General features: G+C 41.6%; 2 protein-coding genes across 2 annotated transcripts in view; both read right to left on the bottom strand.

Moving 5' to 3' along the window:
• Positions 1 to 2,543: 2,543 nt before the first annotated feature.
• Positions 2,544 to 3,452, bottom strand: LOC309563285 (olfactory receptor 5AR1-like; the record flags this gene model as incomplete). Its single annotated transcript, XM_082267689.1, has 1 exon — positions 2,544 to 3,452. The coding sequence occupies one exon, from the start codon at positions 3,450 to 3,452 to the stop codon at positions 2,544 to 2,546; it is 909 nt and encodes a 302-aa protein (XP_082123815.1).
• A 13,999-nt stretch (positions 3,453 to 17,451) lies between these two features.
• The window catches only part of LOC309563283 (alpha-2-macroglobulin-like protein 1), a gene marked incomplete at its 3' end in the record, with an annotated part of 181,820 nt that continues 181,547 nt past the window's right edge, over positions 17,452 to 17,724 (bottom strand). Inside the window, exon 27 of the mRNA XM_082267688.1 lies at positions 17,452 to 17,525. Coding sequence (XP_082123814.1) covers positions 17,452 to 17,525 — 74 coding nt within the window. The remainder of the gene's footprint in view (positions 17,526 to 17,724) is intronic.

Here is a 17,724-nt window from a genome sequence, read left to right as displayed (position 1 = left end):
ATTGGCTTTCCATTCATAAACAGCTTGCTTAGTGTTGTGATCTATGATTGGCACACAGCAATCCCATGGTACCTGTGACTGGACACAGTGGATTATTCTTACTGATAACCGGGTATCATGTGATCGCTATGATTGGCTTTCCATTCATAAACAGCTTGCTTACTGTTATCTGTGATTGGCACACAGCAGAGTTGTATAAAGTACTCGAAACCCATACTTGAGTAAAAGTACAAGTGCTCGATCAAAAAGTGACTTGAGTAGAAGTGGAAGTGCTCGATCAAAAAGTGACTTGAGTAGAAGTACTAAAGTATTCAACGGCGCCCTAAACGGAAGTTCTCCTCTCCCCCTCCCTCCCTGCAATCTTCTGGGACACGTCAGAGGTCCCAGAAGATTGCCGGCCAATCAAGACGTGCAGCGCGACTCACGCATGCTCAGTGGGTACACGGCTGTGAAGCCGCAAACTGTCACAGCCGGGTGCCCACAGCAGTGATGCCGGCGCCGAGGGAGAGGATCGAGGCTTTGGGCGGCCGCATCGCTGGACCGTTGGACAGGTGAGTGAAATGGCTGGAACTCCGCTTTAAGTACAGTAGTGAAGTAGTTCTACTTAGTTACTATACATCTCTGGCACACAGCAATCACATGGTACTGTGACTGGACACAGCAGATTATTCTTACCGATAACCGGGTATCATGTGATCCCTATGATTGGCTTTCCATTCATAAACAGCTTGCTTACTGTTGTGATCTGTAATTGGCCCACAGCCATCACATGGCACCTGGCTACCTGTACCATATGCTGTAGCAAATCACAATCATAAGCAAGCTGGGAAACCTAATAATGGCAGCCAAAACTTTTGCTTTTTACAGTGATCATCACTTTATAAGCAATAACAGTGTAAAAAAAAAAAATCCTTGATCAAGCCACCCCACCCAGAGTAGCACAGTGTCACTGTGGTGACATTGAACTAATCTGTTGAAAGAATGTAAAAAAAAATGGTTAAAAATTTTGAACATATTTACATTTTTTTACATACTGTCCCCAGTCAGTAGTCAGCATCCCTGACCACCACCATATCAGTTATATAATGATGCTTTGCCGCATTGACAGTAGGTAAAAAAAAAAAAAAATTGTGAAAAAAAAAAGTTATATTTAATTTCTTCGTTTTATAAAATGTTGTGACAAAAAATTACAACTTTAAATAACTCACCATGCCTCGTACTAAAAACCTTACTAAATGACTAGGGGTCATCTGAGGGATGTTTGTACTGTTCTGGCATTTTGAGGTCTCAGGTAAATGAGATGGGGAGTCAGTACATCAGGATTGATCAATTTTCAAATATACAGTATATATACCATAGTTTGTAGACGCTATAACTTTCACACATATCAATTTATATACACCTATTGGTATTTTTATTTTACCAGAGACATGTAGCAGAATACATTTTGGCCTAAATTTATGAAGAAATTTGATTTTATTGGATATGTTTTATAACAGAAAGTAAAAAAATATTGTTTGCGCTATTTTATTTTTTGCGTTATGTTTTGTGTTATTGTCACTTATTGTGTTTTATCATTTTAGGTTTTTATTTTCCTTTTTCTACAGGTTTTTTCTTTCTGCAAAAATAACATAAAATAGTAAGGCCAATCACAGGTTATTTTGTTGGCAACAAAAATGGGCCCAGGAAATGTAAAATAGGCTTTCATAACCATCAAGAGCCATTTAGACCCCTCCAAATCCCCCAAACCACCTTCATTTCACTTTTCTAATTAATGCCCACGTATTTTCCAAAACTGTGAAATTGATTTGAAATCTCCCCGTTTTTTGATAAAATTTTGGGGAAATGGGGAATGGGGAATGGGGAAATGGGAAACTATGTTTCATCCATAACAATTATTAATCCCCTGATGACGTCAGCACGCCTGACGAAACGTGCGTCGGGAGCGTGAGACCGTAGAGTTTCGGTGTGGTGGAGCGCAGATGCGGAAGCGGCGTACCATCCACCTGAGTAGCCGAATGTTTGTACTTTCAAGGCATTTATTCTACCGCTATGGAGTAAGTGCAACTCTTTTCAATTAAACCTAATTTTGACGTTATTACACTATTGGAGTTTCCTTTATTTTGCACTATGATGTCTGGAGCCCCGGAGCTGCCTTTGTTAACTGGCTTACTATACACTTGATGTGGAGACAGTACTGAGGACAACTCGGAGCGTTTGTGGAGACACATGCTATTTGTGACCCCCTGTAATTAAGGGGTCAACTTCTTCTGGTAAGAAGTATTTTATCTGAGCACTGGGTGGATATTGTTTGGTGAAGGCACTTCATATCAAGTCCAAGTTTGCTGCTGAGACAACTAGTTTGCACCGAGCACTTTAAGGACATATGTGATTATTTATTCACCATTGAAAGGACTTTTTGACCTTTTATTTACCTATTTATGAACTGAATATTGTGGGTACCCGTGTTTTAATGCACTATAGCACTTTTTTGTGAGTTTAATTGCTGAGCGCAATATTCCCCCTCTATCACATAACAGTTATTATGCTTTGAAATGCTTCAAAGAACTCTTTAGAGCTTCTTTAACCTCAGTGTTCCTAAGACTATATATCAGAGGATTTAACATAGGTATAACTATACTGTAGAACACAGAAGCCACTCGGTCTTGCTGTAAGGCATAGCTGGTAGACGGGCGAAAATACATAAAGAGGACAGTCCCATAGAAGACACTGACAGCAATCATATGAGAAGCACAAGTGTTAAAAGCTTTGTATCTACCATGGGCTGACCGGATCTTCATAATGGCCAGGACAATGTTGGTGTATGAGACAAGGATGAGTAGGAGGCAGCTCAAGGTGACCAGACCACCTAAAATGATCAGAATGGCTAAGTTCACGGTTATATCAGAACAGGAGAGCTTGAAGAGTGGTGGAATATCGCAGAAGAAATGATCAATAGTGCTGGATCTGCAGAAGTTAAGACGAAAGACACCAATGGTGTGCACAAGCGCAGTCATAAAGCCTCCGAAATAGGCAGCAGCCACCATGCGGAGACACAATATGCTTCTCATGAGAACCTCATACTGCAGCGGGCTACAGATGGCCACATAGCGGTCATAGGCCATGATTCCCAGAAGAAGACATTCAATGGTTGCAAAGGACACAAAGACGTACATCTGTAGAGCACAGCCAACAAAAGAGATGACCTTAGTTTCACATAAGAAGTCATTCAGCATTTTAGGAGTGACTGCTGAAGAATAAGTCAGGTCTGCAAAAGAAAGATTGCACAGAAACAAGTACATGGGCTTGTGAAGACGTTTGTCCAGCACACCTAGAGTAATAATTCCTGCATTGCCCACCACAGTTGTGATGTAAATATGTACAAAGATGACAAACAATGGAATATTGAGTATAGACTGGTCAGTGAGGCCAGTGAACATAAATGCCACCATGGAACTCCTGTTCAATGCAAACATATTTGAATGTCCTGAATCTGCTCAGTAAGAGAAGAACCAGAAATACCTTTCACTGTCCTTTATTGCTGAAGACCGCAGTTCAGTGGCCCCCGCTGAAGTAGCAGCACAGTTTTCAAGATGTCAAAACTTTGGTCCCCATATATGCTTGTTTTTCCTAAAAGCAGCTTTAAAATAATTGAACGAGAAGTTATTGTCTTAGATTGTCTGGGCAAAATATAAAATATTTTTTTTACATACACTATATTACCAAAAGTATTGGGACGCCTGCCTTTACACACACATAAAATTTAATGGCATCCCAGTCTTAGTGTGTTGGATTCAATATTGAGTTGGCCCACCATTTGCATCTATAACAGCTTCATCTCTTCTGGGAAGACTGTCCGCAAGGTTTAGGAATGTTTGACCATTCTTCCAGAAGCGCATTTGTGAGCTCAGGCACTGATGTGGACCAGAACACCTGGCTTGCAGTCTCCTCTCTAATTCATCCCAAAGGTGTTCTATCAGGTTGAGGTCAGGACTCTGTGCAAGCCAGTCAAGTTCCTCCACCTCAAAGGCATCCATGTCCTTATGGACCTTGCTTTGTGCACTGGTGCGCAGTCATGTTGGAACTGTTCCCACAAAGTTGGGAGCATGAAATTGTCCAAAATGTCTTGGTATGCTGACGCCTTAAGAGTTCCCTTCACTGGAACTAAGGAGCCAAGCCCAACCCCTGAAAAACAACCCCACACCATAATCCCCCCTCCACCAAATGATTTGGACCAGTGCACCATAAAGACATGGTTGCAAAGTACACAAAGACATCCCTCTGTAGAGCACAGTCACTAAAAGGGATGGCCTTGTTTTATATAAAAAGTCCTTCAGCAGTTTTTATACACCTGATGAGGAGACTAGGGATTCCATGGTGCGAGGAGAGTGCACCAGGAATCTGGGGTTCTGTGAGGCCTATGCTAATCGGGTCCCAGACCTGACCCCACCTAAGAACTATGCCCGGGCTCAGGATCAAAATGAGGTCTACGCCTCCCTCATCAAAAGAGAGGAGACCCCATATTCTCCAGCTGGGAGAGGTAATAGGAAGACCCTCCCCAGATTTTCCAGAATGCAAAGATGGATACATAGAAAGGTGGCCTTAGAGTATGGATATGACTTTCCCTATGCTCCATGGGAGGTCATGCTTGAGATAGAGGCCAAAAGAGAGCCCTGGTGTGACGAAGCTATATGGGACTTCCTCTTTATTCCCAAACCATGCCGCAATCAGTCCAGGTTGGACTTGTGGAAGACTTTCCTATCTGTAAAAGCTCAATGGAACCATGGGTGGGCGATCTATTTGGATTGAGTGGAAGTTCGCCGCCCAGATGGATTGGGCCAGGCCTGGCCAATCCGAATTCAGGAAAAGGATGGGAAGACTGTGTGATTTCCCATCCAGATTTCTACTGCTGAAGAAAATGCACAAAGTTCAATTAAGGCTGGCTAGCCTATGCTTACTGTCTGAAAAGAAAAAATATACTACAGCAAAGGAACATTCAAGTCCAGTTATTGTTGGGGACAAGTCAAGATACCACTGTCCGATGCTCCCAGGAGAACCTAAAAGACTACCAACTGCTGTTCTGGAGATCCTTTGGGCCATCGGGCCGAGATTTCAGAGTACAAAATTATTCAGAGTTCCAGAAAGACTGTCTTTGGGCCAGTGGGCCTACCATGGAAATCCACGGATGAACACCAGGACGAAGTGGGCGGCATCCAAAGAGTTTTTTGGTGAGGGGTGCCCTGAAGCCAGGAGCCCCTGAAGATGTTGCTACAAGCTCCCGAATGACTGGTGGTTGCCCAGACTCTGGCAACAAGGTCCTAGCGGGAGGAAGAACCGGGTGTTAGAGACTGTGATGGAAAGAACATTGCAGACACCCTTTTTCTGGACTGTTAGATAGTCAGTGACAGGGCCCAGGATCACCTTTGAGGAGTGATGATGGGGCAACGTGTCAAGACTGATGAGCTGATGCCTAGTATACTTTTTAGCTAGGGATGTAGGATGAGAATGCTGCCCCCGCGGCGAGGGTCTTCTCATCAAGGTTGAGCTAGACATATAATTGATTGAATATGTATATTTAATTGCAGAAGTGCCTAACCAATTTTCTTTCTTTGCAGGATGCCTCGTGTTTCTGTAGATAGCTAGTTAGGATGTGTGGTTAACCACCAAAGCAAAGTTTTGCTTGGTGGGGGGTGTATTGCTCTCATGCACCCCAAAAATTGTGAATACTGTACAAACATTGTGCTTACATTTTTTTATATGTGTAATTTATTCTGTACATTTGTTTTCCCTCTTCCCCTTTTCCAGGTTTGTGGGATACTCATTATTTTTGTAGGTTTTTGTAGGGGGCGGCTGCCCCAGAGCCAGTGAGGACATGGCTCATTTTGGTGGGGGGTGCACGTAGCACCCTCCTAGGTAGGTGCTAGGAAAAGGATAGTTTTGCTCTGCCTGCTTATCAGGGGAGCCTGATCAGTAGTTAGGCCTGTTACATGTGTACATGTGTGATTCACTTGGTCTGAGGGAGTATCCCCACTGTATCCAATAGGGGAGCCTGTTGGACAGTGGAGGAAACCCAGCCAGTGACACACAGGCTTTTGTGGCTGTCCCAGATGGTTGGCACAGAAGTGGTGCATCCTGGGATAGGTCATAAAAGCCAGGGGCACATGTGACAGGGCGCCTTTGGGCGGGAAGCCAGGTCCCAGGAGGAGGGTGACGGCTGTCTCTCCTCCTGTTAGCAAGGAAGGTGGTCACAGGCAGTTGGCCTAGTGAGCCAGAGTGTGGGGCTGAGCCAGGAAGTCCAGGAGGCTGACAAGTGGAGCTGAGAGCAGAGCAACCTGAGGAAAAACAGTGTCCCTGAGTACCAGGGAGCTTGCCAGGGGTCTGCCCGGGAAGGGGACCACTCCAGTAAGGTGTCAGTGGACAGGAGTTCAGCACACACAGCCAGTGAGAAAGGGAGTGCCAAGTTAGACCCTGAAGAGTAACTTAGAGAGTCCACGTTCTTCATCTTCACTTCTGTGGCAAAGTGAAGCAGCGGCCTTGCCGCATTCTGCAGCCAGTTGTCCTCAGAAATTGTGCATAGTTCATAGTTGGAGTATCCCACTCATCCCTTCTCCCATCCAAGTTCTAAAATAAAACACAAAAAAACCAACATCCCCTGGACTGTTCATTGTCTGAGCCAAGCGTTAAAGTGATAAGTTTTACAGACTGTTGCTATGGGTAACCGAGGGGAATCCAATCTCAGCAGCTCCCTATGGGGCAGTGCTACATTATTATTAATAGTAGTAGTAGTAATAATAACACCCTAACCTGAACAAAAAATAAATAAATAACCCCAACTCCTAATCCTAGCCTAACCTTAACTCCAACCCCTTACCCTAATGAAAAAATAATAATAATAATAATAATAAAAGAAATAAAAACGAATGGAAAAGCTAAAAAAAAAGCTGAAATACCTAGCAACAAATGATGCAACAAATAACAGTTTTCTCTATTGGCTATTAACCGCTTCAGCTCCAGAAGGTTTTACCCCCTTAATGACCAGGCCATTTTTTCAATTCGGCACTGCGTTACTTTAACTAACAATTGAGCGGTCGTGCGACGGTGTACCCAAATACAATGTACGTTTTTTTTCCCCCACAAATAGAGCTTTCTTTTGGTGGTATTTGATTACCTCTGAGGTTTTTATATTTTGAGCTTTAAACAAAAAATAAGCGACAATTTAAAAAAAAAAAAAAACACAATATTTTTTACTTTCTGCTATAAAACATTCCCAATAAAAACTCACAAAAAAATCACATTTATTTTTACATACTGTTACCAGTCAGTATCCCTGATCACTGCCACAATAGTCATATGATGATGTAGTACTGCACTGGTGACAGTATGTAAAAACAAACTAATTTTATTTAATTTCTCAATTTTCCAAATAAATTGTGGCAAAAAATTACAACCTCAAAAAACTTGCCATTTCTCTTACTAAATACCTTGGACTATCTACTTTCCAGAAAGGGGTCATTTTAGGGGTTTTGTACTGTCCTGGCATTTTAGGGCCTCAAGAAATGAAATAGGCGGTCAGTACATCATGATTGGTCAATTTTTCAAACATACCATAGTTTGCAGACTCTATAGCTTTCAGACAGGCTAAATATTATACACTGATTTGGGTTATATTCTACCAAATTAATGTAGCAGAATACATTTTGGCTTAAATTTATGGAGAAAGATTATTTATTTGCAAAACTCTATAACAAAAACTACAAAAAAAAATATATATATATATATATAATATATATTTTTTTTATTTTTTTGTTTATATAGCAAAAAATAAAAAACTCAGTGGTGATCAAATAACACCAAAGGAAAGATATGAGACAGTCGATCCCTCCCCCTTCCACGTCCTTCAACTTGTTTGAAGCCCTCTCCCCCTTTGATCTGCTGCAGCCTGACTCCCCACATCCCCATGATTATTATTTCATTTTCAACAATTTTTTTATTCTCTTAATTTTTTTTTTTTTTTTTATTAATTTTTTAGATTTTTTTTTACTTTTTTCTTTTTTTTCTCCCATTTACATGATGTATTGCCTTATTCTAGGTATGATTAGTGTTTATTTGAAGTATTGTATATGCTGTATACTGAATTGTATTATTTTGAATTATTGTATATGCTATATACTGAATTGTATTATTTCATTCTAGATATCATGATATCTGGATTGTTTATTTGCTCATATTGTTTGGATCCTGAGGAAGCTAATGTAGGGAAACGCGTCGATCCATAAACATTCTATGTGATGCATTCCAGAACACATTGTTTTAGTAATATTATTGTTAAAAATTGACATTATATATATATATATATATATATATATATATATATATATATATATATATATATATATATATATATATAATGTATTGCAATAAATTTCTAATAAACAGACTATATAATTTCCTTTTTATTTTATTTTTCTTTGTATTTTTGGCACACTCAAATCCCCATTCCCAGGGTTTGGTAGGATTTATCCCTTTCTGTCCTTTTTTTCCCCCTTTCCCCGATCAGTCACCTACCAACCTGGACACACATACTAATTTATATTTATCCCAGGGGAAGGTGCCAGTTTATTTACAGACCTTCCCTCTCCACACAAATCTCAACACCAAAGGAAAGCTCTGTTTGTGTGAAAAAAAACAATATAAATTGAATTTGGGTACAGTGTTGCACGGCTGAGCAATTGCCAGTTAAAGCAACACAGTGCTGAATATTAAAAAATGGCCTGGTCATGAAGGGTATAAAACCTTCCAGAAGTCAAGTGGTTAAAGCTTTTATGAAAGTAAGAGGCTACCTGAAATAGAAGAGTAACAGTAGAAAATAAAGAAAGGAAAAAGAAAACTTTATTGTTGAAGTTTTTGCTCACATACGCAGCGGTGTCACCTGTTCTTCTCCTATAATACCGCACTGTCCTCTATTATAAAACAACTGCAGGGAAAAACGTACTTCTACAAATGATGGTTTATGAATATTAGATTAGAAATTCAGAGCTGAAAGCGATTCTTATAAGAAGTGGATTGCATTTATATCATTATTATTCTCTGTGGACTCAGTCCTTGTTGCATCGTAGATTGAAGTCATTGAAGGTTTCCAAATTAGTTATGTTTAAAAATATGTTTAATTAAAATCTCCATCATTACATTAAATTCAAAATGAATGTAAAGGAAAATTATATTCAGTATGTGTTACCATTCATCACTAAACATGATGGGCTCCATTGTGGATTTGTCATGTTATCAGGGCAACATTTGTGGTATGATCAACGTAACAAAGTGTATGAAAGCCCAAACAATAAACTTTTTCTGTTTGGCTCCTTTTTACCCACTTTTTTTTTTTAATTCCTAGCATCCTCCTGCCCCCTCAATTGGCTTTTACTAATGTTTCTGGTGCAATCACGGGCTTTTAAAGCCCAGTTCCTGTCCCATTGCATTTTGGTCGGTTCTGGTTGCCGAATTCCGAACTTTTTCCGCAAAAAGTTCGGAATTCGGCCGAATTTCGAACAGTCAACCGATGGTCGACCCGAACTGTTCGATCATCCCTATGAGTGAGCCCACTCCCTTGGCTGAGAAGAAACGCCCCACTTGAATGGTCTCAGGATGCTTTACTGTTGGCATGACACAGGACTGATGGTAGCGCTCACCTTTTCTTCTCTGGACAAGATTTTTTTCCGGATGCTCCAAACAATCGGAAAATGGATTCATCAGTAGTGATGGACGAACCGCAAGTTCTCCGTGAACCCCATTCATTTTAATGGCAGGTGAACATTAAAAACCTCCAGGTCATATTTGCAGCCACAAAATACTTACTAGCTGTGCACACATAGTCCCACAACATGGACACTGTCATAACAGAAGTATTAAGCGAATCTGTGATCGACTAATAATGTAAAAGCTCTGCCTAAATCAGCCAGAACTTACAGCAGCCGGTAAACATGTCAAATACATATAGGGTCCATTCACACGTCTGTAAAATGGGTCCGCATCCGTTCCACAATTTAGCGGAAAGTTTATAGACCCATTGATTTTCAATTCCAGTCTGAAAAATTAGGCATTCACAGGATAAAGAAGTAAGTGTCGGCCAGTACAGGCCCCAAAAATTAGCCAACAGGCATTCACCTGACAGCAAAGAACTTTGTATTCTGTGGCTGGAGGTACATTAGGCATTCACAGGATAAATAAGTAAGTGTCACCCATTACAGGCCCCAAAAATTATCCCACGTGCGTTCACCTGACAGCAAAGAACGTTGTATTCTGTGGCTGGAGGTATATTAGGCATTCACAGGATAAATAAGTAAGTGTCGGCCGGCCATTACAGGCCCCAAAAATTAGCCCACATGCGTTCACCTGACAGCAAAGAACTTTGTATTCTGTGGCTGGAGGTACATTAGGCATTCACAGGATAAATAAGTAAGTGTCACCCATTACAGGCCCCAAAAATTAGCCCACGTGCGTTCACCTGACAGCAAAGAACGTTGTATTCTGTGGCTGGAGGTATATTAGGCCTTCACAGAATAAATAAGTGTCGGCCGGCAATTACAGGCCCCAAAAATTAGCCCACATGTGTTCACCTGACAGCAAAGAACTTTGTATTCTGTGGCTGGAGGTACATTAGGCATTCACAGGATAAATAAGTGTCGGCCATTAAAGGCCCCAAAAATGAGGCATTCAACGGACATAAAAGGCCTTTTATGCCGCTGTATTTACCGAAGACAGGGACCAGGAATTTGTTATGGGTGGTGGCAGATATTTGTGGCCTGTCATGAGGAATTTGAATCAAACATGGTCTACTGGTCACATGTGTTGAATTCCTCAGAGATCCATGCCTCATTCATTTTTAGAAATGTGAGGTAGTCAATACCGTTGTGAGCTAGGTGAGTGCGCTTATCGGTCACGATCCCCCCTGCTGCGCTGAATGTCCTTTCGGACAGGACACTGGACGAAGGGCAAGCCAACAGTTCCATTGCAAATTGTGCAAGCTCTGGCCAGAGGTCAAGCCTGCCCACCCAGTAGTCCAGGGGTTCATCACTTCTCAGAGCGTCTACATCGGCCGTTAACCCAATGTAGTTGGACACCTGTCAGACTAGGCGTTCCATGATGCTGGATCCGGAGTACAGCTGTCGATGGGTCGGCTGAAAAAATTATCTCATATCAGAAGTAACCAACACAGCTTCAAAACGCTCTCTTCTTGCCGGCGCTGTTGGATTGGTACCCGCAACTGTTTCTCTGCGAGTGGAAATTCCTCTGCCAGCACACGCAAAAGCAGAATGCAGCATTTCTCGAAGCAAGGCCTGGAAGTGCTGCATTCTGACAGCCCTCTGTGATGGTGGTAACATTTCCACCATTTTTTGTTTGTACCGGGGGTCTAAATACGTTGCCACCCAGTACTGGTCCTTGCCCTTTATGCTTTTTATACGGGGTACCCCTTAAAACAGTGGAGCATGAAGGCCCCCATTTTCACTAAACTGGAAGCGGTGTAGTGGCCTGGCTCGTGCTCATCATCCAGTACAAAACGGGACGTACAAACGTATCTCACATATCGTACAGACCTTGCCTGAATTATATATTCCGTTCCCTCAACATATTTATTCACATTGCTTCACTAGCCCCTCCAACAAACATGGTATTAGTATTTTTTACAACTCCATGCAAGATCGCTCGACTTTTGTTAAGACATCTCACCAATTGAAGTTGGAAGATGACCTGAACAGATCATTTTCCGAGGCGCAGTGGCAGAAAGCATTTAGACTGAATTACTCACAGACTAGGTGCGCAAACTTCAGGGAGGGTGCGATGAAAATACACTTAAGATGGTATAGAACCCCGTACATTGTGGCGAAGTTCCAACGCTCTTACTCTAATCTGTGCTGGAGAGGATGCGGACAGGTGGGGACACTGTTTCATATGTTATGGTCATGCCTGTCACTGAGGAGCTACTGGTCCTCGGTGCACAGACTGATAGTGGAGGTCACTGGCATCTTAAACATATTAAATCCTGAGCAAGCACTATTGGGCATTGAACTGGATTGGTACCCGCCGCTATGCAGAGTGGTTGTGCAACATATTTTATACGCAGCTAGATTGGTAATAGCTCGTCACTGGAAGAGCAATGTCTCACCCTCACTTTGTGAGGTTGTTCAAATTGTGGATGAATCTCATGAATATGAAAGTATCCTGTCGTGTTCCACTTTCACATTTCAGCGTTTTCAAGATAGATGGAAATTGTGGGAGGCCTATAGGGCTTCTTAAGAGGTCTACTCTACACTCTACTGCTTTATTTACCTCCCCAGTATGTTCTTTTCCACCCTTTTCTTTCCCCTTTTCTGTGTTTATTACTTCCCCTTGTACAGGGCTTGGGCGTGGGCGACCCTGCGTGGCGAGTAATGTTCCCAATTGGGGGCCACGTGGGAGCCGAACATGCCGAAGAATTGCCGCCACTCAGTTTCTGTGAGTGAGCGTAGATGCGTTACTATTTGCCTGATAGAAATCTGATAAACTGTTGTGACTTGGTTTATATTCACGTAGAAGTAAGAATGTTTATGGATGGTTGTTTTCCATTCAGAGTTACCTGCTCTATTTGTTCAAGTGTACATGGCATATCTTATTTGCACTCTGTTACAAGCCTTGTATTTTTGAAAATCCAATAAAAATTACTTTAAAAAAAAAAAAAAAGAGTTCCCTTCACTGGAACTAAAGGGCAAAGCCCAACTCCTGAAAAACAACCCCACACCATAATTCCTCCTCCACCAAATGATTTGGACCAGTGCACAAAGCAAGGTCCATAAAGACATGGATGAGCGAGTTTGGGGTGAAGGAACTTTACTAGCCTGCACAGAGTCCTGACCTCAACCCGATAGAACACCTTTGGAATGAATTACAGCGTAGACTGTGAGCCAGGCCTTCTTTTCCAACATCAGTGCCTGACCTCACAAATGCACTTATGGAAGAATGGTCAAAGATTCCCATAGACACACTCCTAAACCTTGTGGACAGCCTTCCTAGAAGAGTTGAAGCTGTTATAGGTGCAAAGGGTGGGCCAACTCAATATTGAACCCTACAGACTAAGACTGGGATGCCATTAAAGTTTATGTGCGTGTAAAGGAAGACGTCCCAATACTTTTGGTAATGTCTGTCTATCTGTCTATCGTGTCTGTCTATCCTTTTCTTACTTCATTTCTACTAAGTTTTAAGACAAAGACAGATCAGCATTTTCTGATGTCATTCTCTGCCAATGTTTAATGAATGTCTGTTCATGTCTATCTTCTTCTCTAGAGAAGGTGATCTCAGGGTGTTCAGGGACAAATCAGTCTGTTTATTGAAACGTTGTAGCCAGACTATTAATATCTCCTCTGGGCAATGTTCTGTTTATGAGAGAACCCTTAATGAATCATATGGGATCTAATCTGCCGTTGTGTCTCTGTTGTGGCAATTTTTAGCTGGATGCATGAAAGAAATATTAATTTGGTTTTTCAGTTATATAGGCGGACTGTTAGCTGATGTAAAAAAAAAAAAATGAATGCAGATACTGTATATCTATTAAAAATCAATAAAGTATGTAAACCTTAAAGCAAAACTAAACCCTCTCAATCAACAAAAAATATGTTTAAACCTTATGCTTCTGGTATTAGTAAATAGATAGGAAGGTATATTATATTTACTTGTTTTTTTACCTTTTTTTTTTTTTTTGCATTTCTTCAGTTGCTTTCCGGTTTCTGGCCTAGGCCAAAATGATGTCATATATCCCAAGAGTTTTCATGGGAGGTCGGGCTTTCTCAGCTAAGTACACCCTCCTGTCTGTGTGCCTGAGCTAAGGGCAGACAGATTGCAGTAAGTAAATGCTACATGAACCATCTGCCCTTACTCAAAATGGCCTCTGCTGGAAATGCTGGGGTGGGGGTTCAAAGTGGTTCCCCAACAAAATAAAACATGGAGCCATGAATGGATGGGAGAGTTTGCTTTGAACATAAAAATAATTAAAAGCATTTTCAGTTTGTTGTGCTCAGATAAAGTTAAGGTATAACTAAACTCAGGAGCCGGCAGTCACTATATCTGGTCTCCAAGAGATATAACCAAAATGATTTTGCAATTATTTTAGTCAATTTAAAATATACATTTTTTTATCAACAGTTTATAGCAGTCTTCTGACTTCTATCAGTGTCCAGCGAACACAGGTTAAAGCTTGTAGGAACAGTTTTCATTCTACTATGATTGTCCCATGAGGCTGCAGGACCCCTGACCCTCTGTCTGGACAGTGCTACATATATAGTTACATAGTTTGTGAGGTTGAAAAAAGACATCGGTCCATCCAGTTCAACCTATGATGTGTGTGTGTGTTTGCTGGTAACTGTACATTGTATACCCCTGTATGTTGTACATTGTATACCCCTGTATGTTGTGGTCTTTAAGGTGCCCATCTAATAGTTTTTTGAAACTATCAATGCTCCCTGCTGATACCACTGCTTGTGGAAGAGAATTCCACATCCTTACAGCTCTGACCGTGAAGAACCCCTTACGTATTTTAAGGTTAAACCCTTTTAGTGAGTGGCCATGTGTCTTATTGTATTCCCTTTCCCTAAAAAGTTTGTTCCCTATCCTAGGGTCACCAGTACAGTATTTGTACATTGATATCATATCCCCCCCTCAATCGTCTCTTCTCCAGAGAGAATAAGTTCAATGCTTGTAGTCTTTCCTCATAGCTGATGTCCTCCATTCCCCTAATTATTTTTGTTGCCCTTCTCTGGACTCTCTCCAGTTCCAGCACATCCTTCCTGAGGACCAGTGCCCAGAACTGGACAGAATACTCCAGATGTGGCCGGACCAGAGTCTTGTAGAGTGGGAGAATAATCTCTTTATTTCTGGAGTGATTCCCCTTTTTTATACATCCCAGTATTCTGTTGGCTTTGCTTGCAGCCACTTGGCATTGCATGCCACTGCCAAGCCTACTGTCCACCAGTACCCCCAGGTCCTTTTCCATCCTAGACTCACCCAGAGGTTTCCCCCCACCCCCCAGTGAGTAGCTTGCTTTCGTGTTTCTGATGCCCAAGTGCATTACTTTACATTTTTCAACATTAAACCTCATCTGCCATGTAGTTGCCCACCCCATTATTTTGTTCAGGTCCGCTTGTAAGGTTTCCACATCCTGCATAGAAGATATTGGCCTGCTTAGTTTAGTATCATCCGCAAATACTAAGATTATACTCGATATCCCCTGCTCTAGATCATTTATGAATAAATTAAACAGGATTGGTCCCAGGACAGAACCTTGGGGGAACCCACTTTCCACACCCACCCAATCTGAGTACTCTTCATTTATTGCCACCCTCTGGACTCTCCCCTGGAGCCAGTTCTCTATCCAGGTACTCACCCTATGGTCCATACCTACATTCCTTAGTTTGTACAGTAGGCGTTTGTGGGGAACGTTGTCAAAGGCCTTTGCAAAGTCCAGATACACCACATCCACAGGCTTACCTTTTATCTAGGTGGCAGCTCACTTCATCATAGAAGGTTAATAGATTGGTTTGGCAAGAACGATTTTTCATGAATCCATGCTGATTACTACTAATAATACCTTTTTTATTAGTAAAGTATTTTAAGTGGTCCCTTAACATCCCCTGCAAAATCTTGCAGACTACTGATGTTAGACTGACCAGCCTATAGTTACCCGGGATATATCTCGGCCCTTTTTTAAATATTGATACCACGTTGGCTTTTTTCCAATCAGCTGGCACGATACCCATCTGTAGACTATCCTTAAAGATCAAGAATAATGGTCTGGCAATCACCTGGCTGAGCTCTTTAAGAACCCTCGGGTGCAAGCCATCCGGTCCCGGTGATTTATTTATGTTAAAGTCATCAGTTATTTATGTTAAGTCATCTCTTTGGTTCTAAGTCTATCTTCTGCTCGCCATGGCGGTACTTCCTGAGGTGTATTATTTAGTTTAGCCTTACAAGCTGGGTTAGTGTAGCCCCCCGATTCTTTTGTGAAGACTGAAGAGAAGAAATTATTTAACACTTTCGCCTTTTCTCTGTCCTCTGTGGCCAAATTTCCTTTGTCGTCTTTTATGGGGTCAATGTGTTCTGACCTCGCTTTCTTACTGTTTATATACTCAAAGAACTTCTTGGGGTTTTTACTCTCTTCCGCTATATGTCTCGTGTTCTATTTTATTGGATATCTGTGATGCTGTTTGGATGTTTAATCTTGAAAGCATAAAGATTTAGCGCTGAGCAGTGCTGGGTGTACCAACATGGCCTCCGCCACCTTTCTACTGCTGGCATCCAGCTTCTTTCAAAATATAACATCAAAACAGCACCACAGATGTCAATATACTATATTTATTTATATAAGCTCACTTTATTGTTAAAATTACTCTGACATTCAAGACGTAGCTGGGTGTAGTAAGATGTCCGAATGGATGTTCTATCAGATTACCGCTACCCGTCAGATCATGAAGTGTTTGGAACGCATGTTGGAATGCATAGCGCATGCGCAGTAAGTATTTATGGTCGGAGCGTCACTTCCGTTACACGATCTGATGGGTAGCTGTAATCTGATAGAACACCGGCAACTCGTCCTCCCGATAAAAGTACTTTATTGACAAAGGGTACAGTGTGCAAATTACAGCAGATTACATGTTTCGGCAACGAAACGTCTTTATAGTTGGCGTAAGCTGCTGTCATTTGCACACTGGACCCTTTGTCAATAAAGTACTTTTATTAGGAGGACGAGTTACCGGCTCTTCACCTTATGCTCTAATGTTGTTTTGAGTGCCAAGAAAACACCGTGAGCCTTGGAGCACCGATGGACTACCTCCAGGGGGAATGAACCTAGGCGTATATCTTCGTTAATGGGTGGAGCTGCTGGGCCCTTTCCAAAGCTCTGGTCTCTGCACAGGCTATGAACAACACATTGATAATGTCATTGCTACAATTACTAGGTAATATCTGCATGTGCAAAGGCATTTGGTGCTTATTTGTTGCTACTGAGCTTATAGGTTACCACTTCTTATGTAATTCTTCATCATCGGCCCATCTCCCACTGTCCGGGTTTGTGCAGGTTCACTTAGTGATAGTTGGCGCAAATTACTAATTTTATGACAAACTGTTTCGTAGGCAAAATGACAACTTTTATTTGATATTAGACTCTGGCAACCTGCAAACATTAACATTGTAACACTTTATAATATTTGTATTTGATGGTGAAATCCAAATCTTCCCATAATTATCTAATAAGAAGCTACATACATATCAATTTTCCCTGTGATACAATGGAGATTATTGGAGGTTCCTGGATAAGAACTCAAAGGATAGCCAGCCATATCTGTGTACACATCTTCACCGAAAACCTCTTTTTCTCTGTTGTCCTCCACCTTGCAATCTGTCGATGTTGATAATTTGTTCCTATTTAATAATTCATATCTTTTCCTTGACCGGAACATCGCTCCCATCAGTAGGACACGGGCCATAGGTAGTAGTGGCGCTATCCTCTGTGAAAAAGTGAATAGAAAACAATTTATTTGATGTGACAAAAAACAAATCCTCAACCACGCTATTCACATACAAAGGGGCACACTAGTGGTTGAGGGGTGGTAAACCCAGGGCTGGTGCTAGACTGTTTTACGCCCTAGGCAAGATCAGCTATTTGCGCCCTCCCCCCCCCCCCCCACCAAAAAATAAATAAAAAGG

The sequence above is a fragment of the Pelophylax lessonae genome (genome assembly GCF_965119305.1).
Source record: "Pelophylax lessonae genome assembly, chromosome: 9".
Classification (NCBI taxonomy): Eukaryota; Metazoa; Chordata; class Amphibia; order Anura; family Ranidae; genus Pelophylax; species Pelophylax lessonae.
This window is presented reverse-complemented; position numbering and strand designations above follow the sequence as displayed.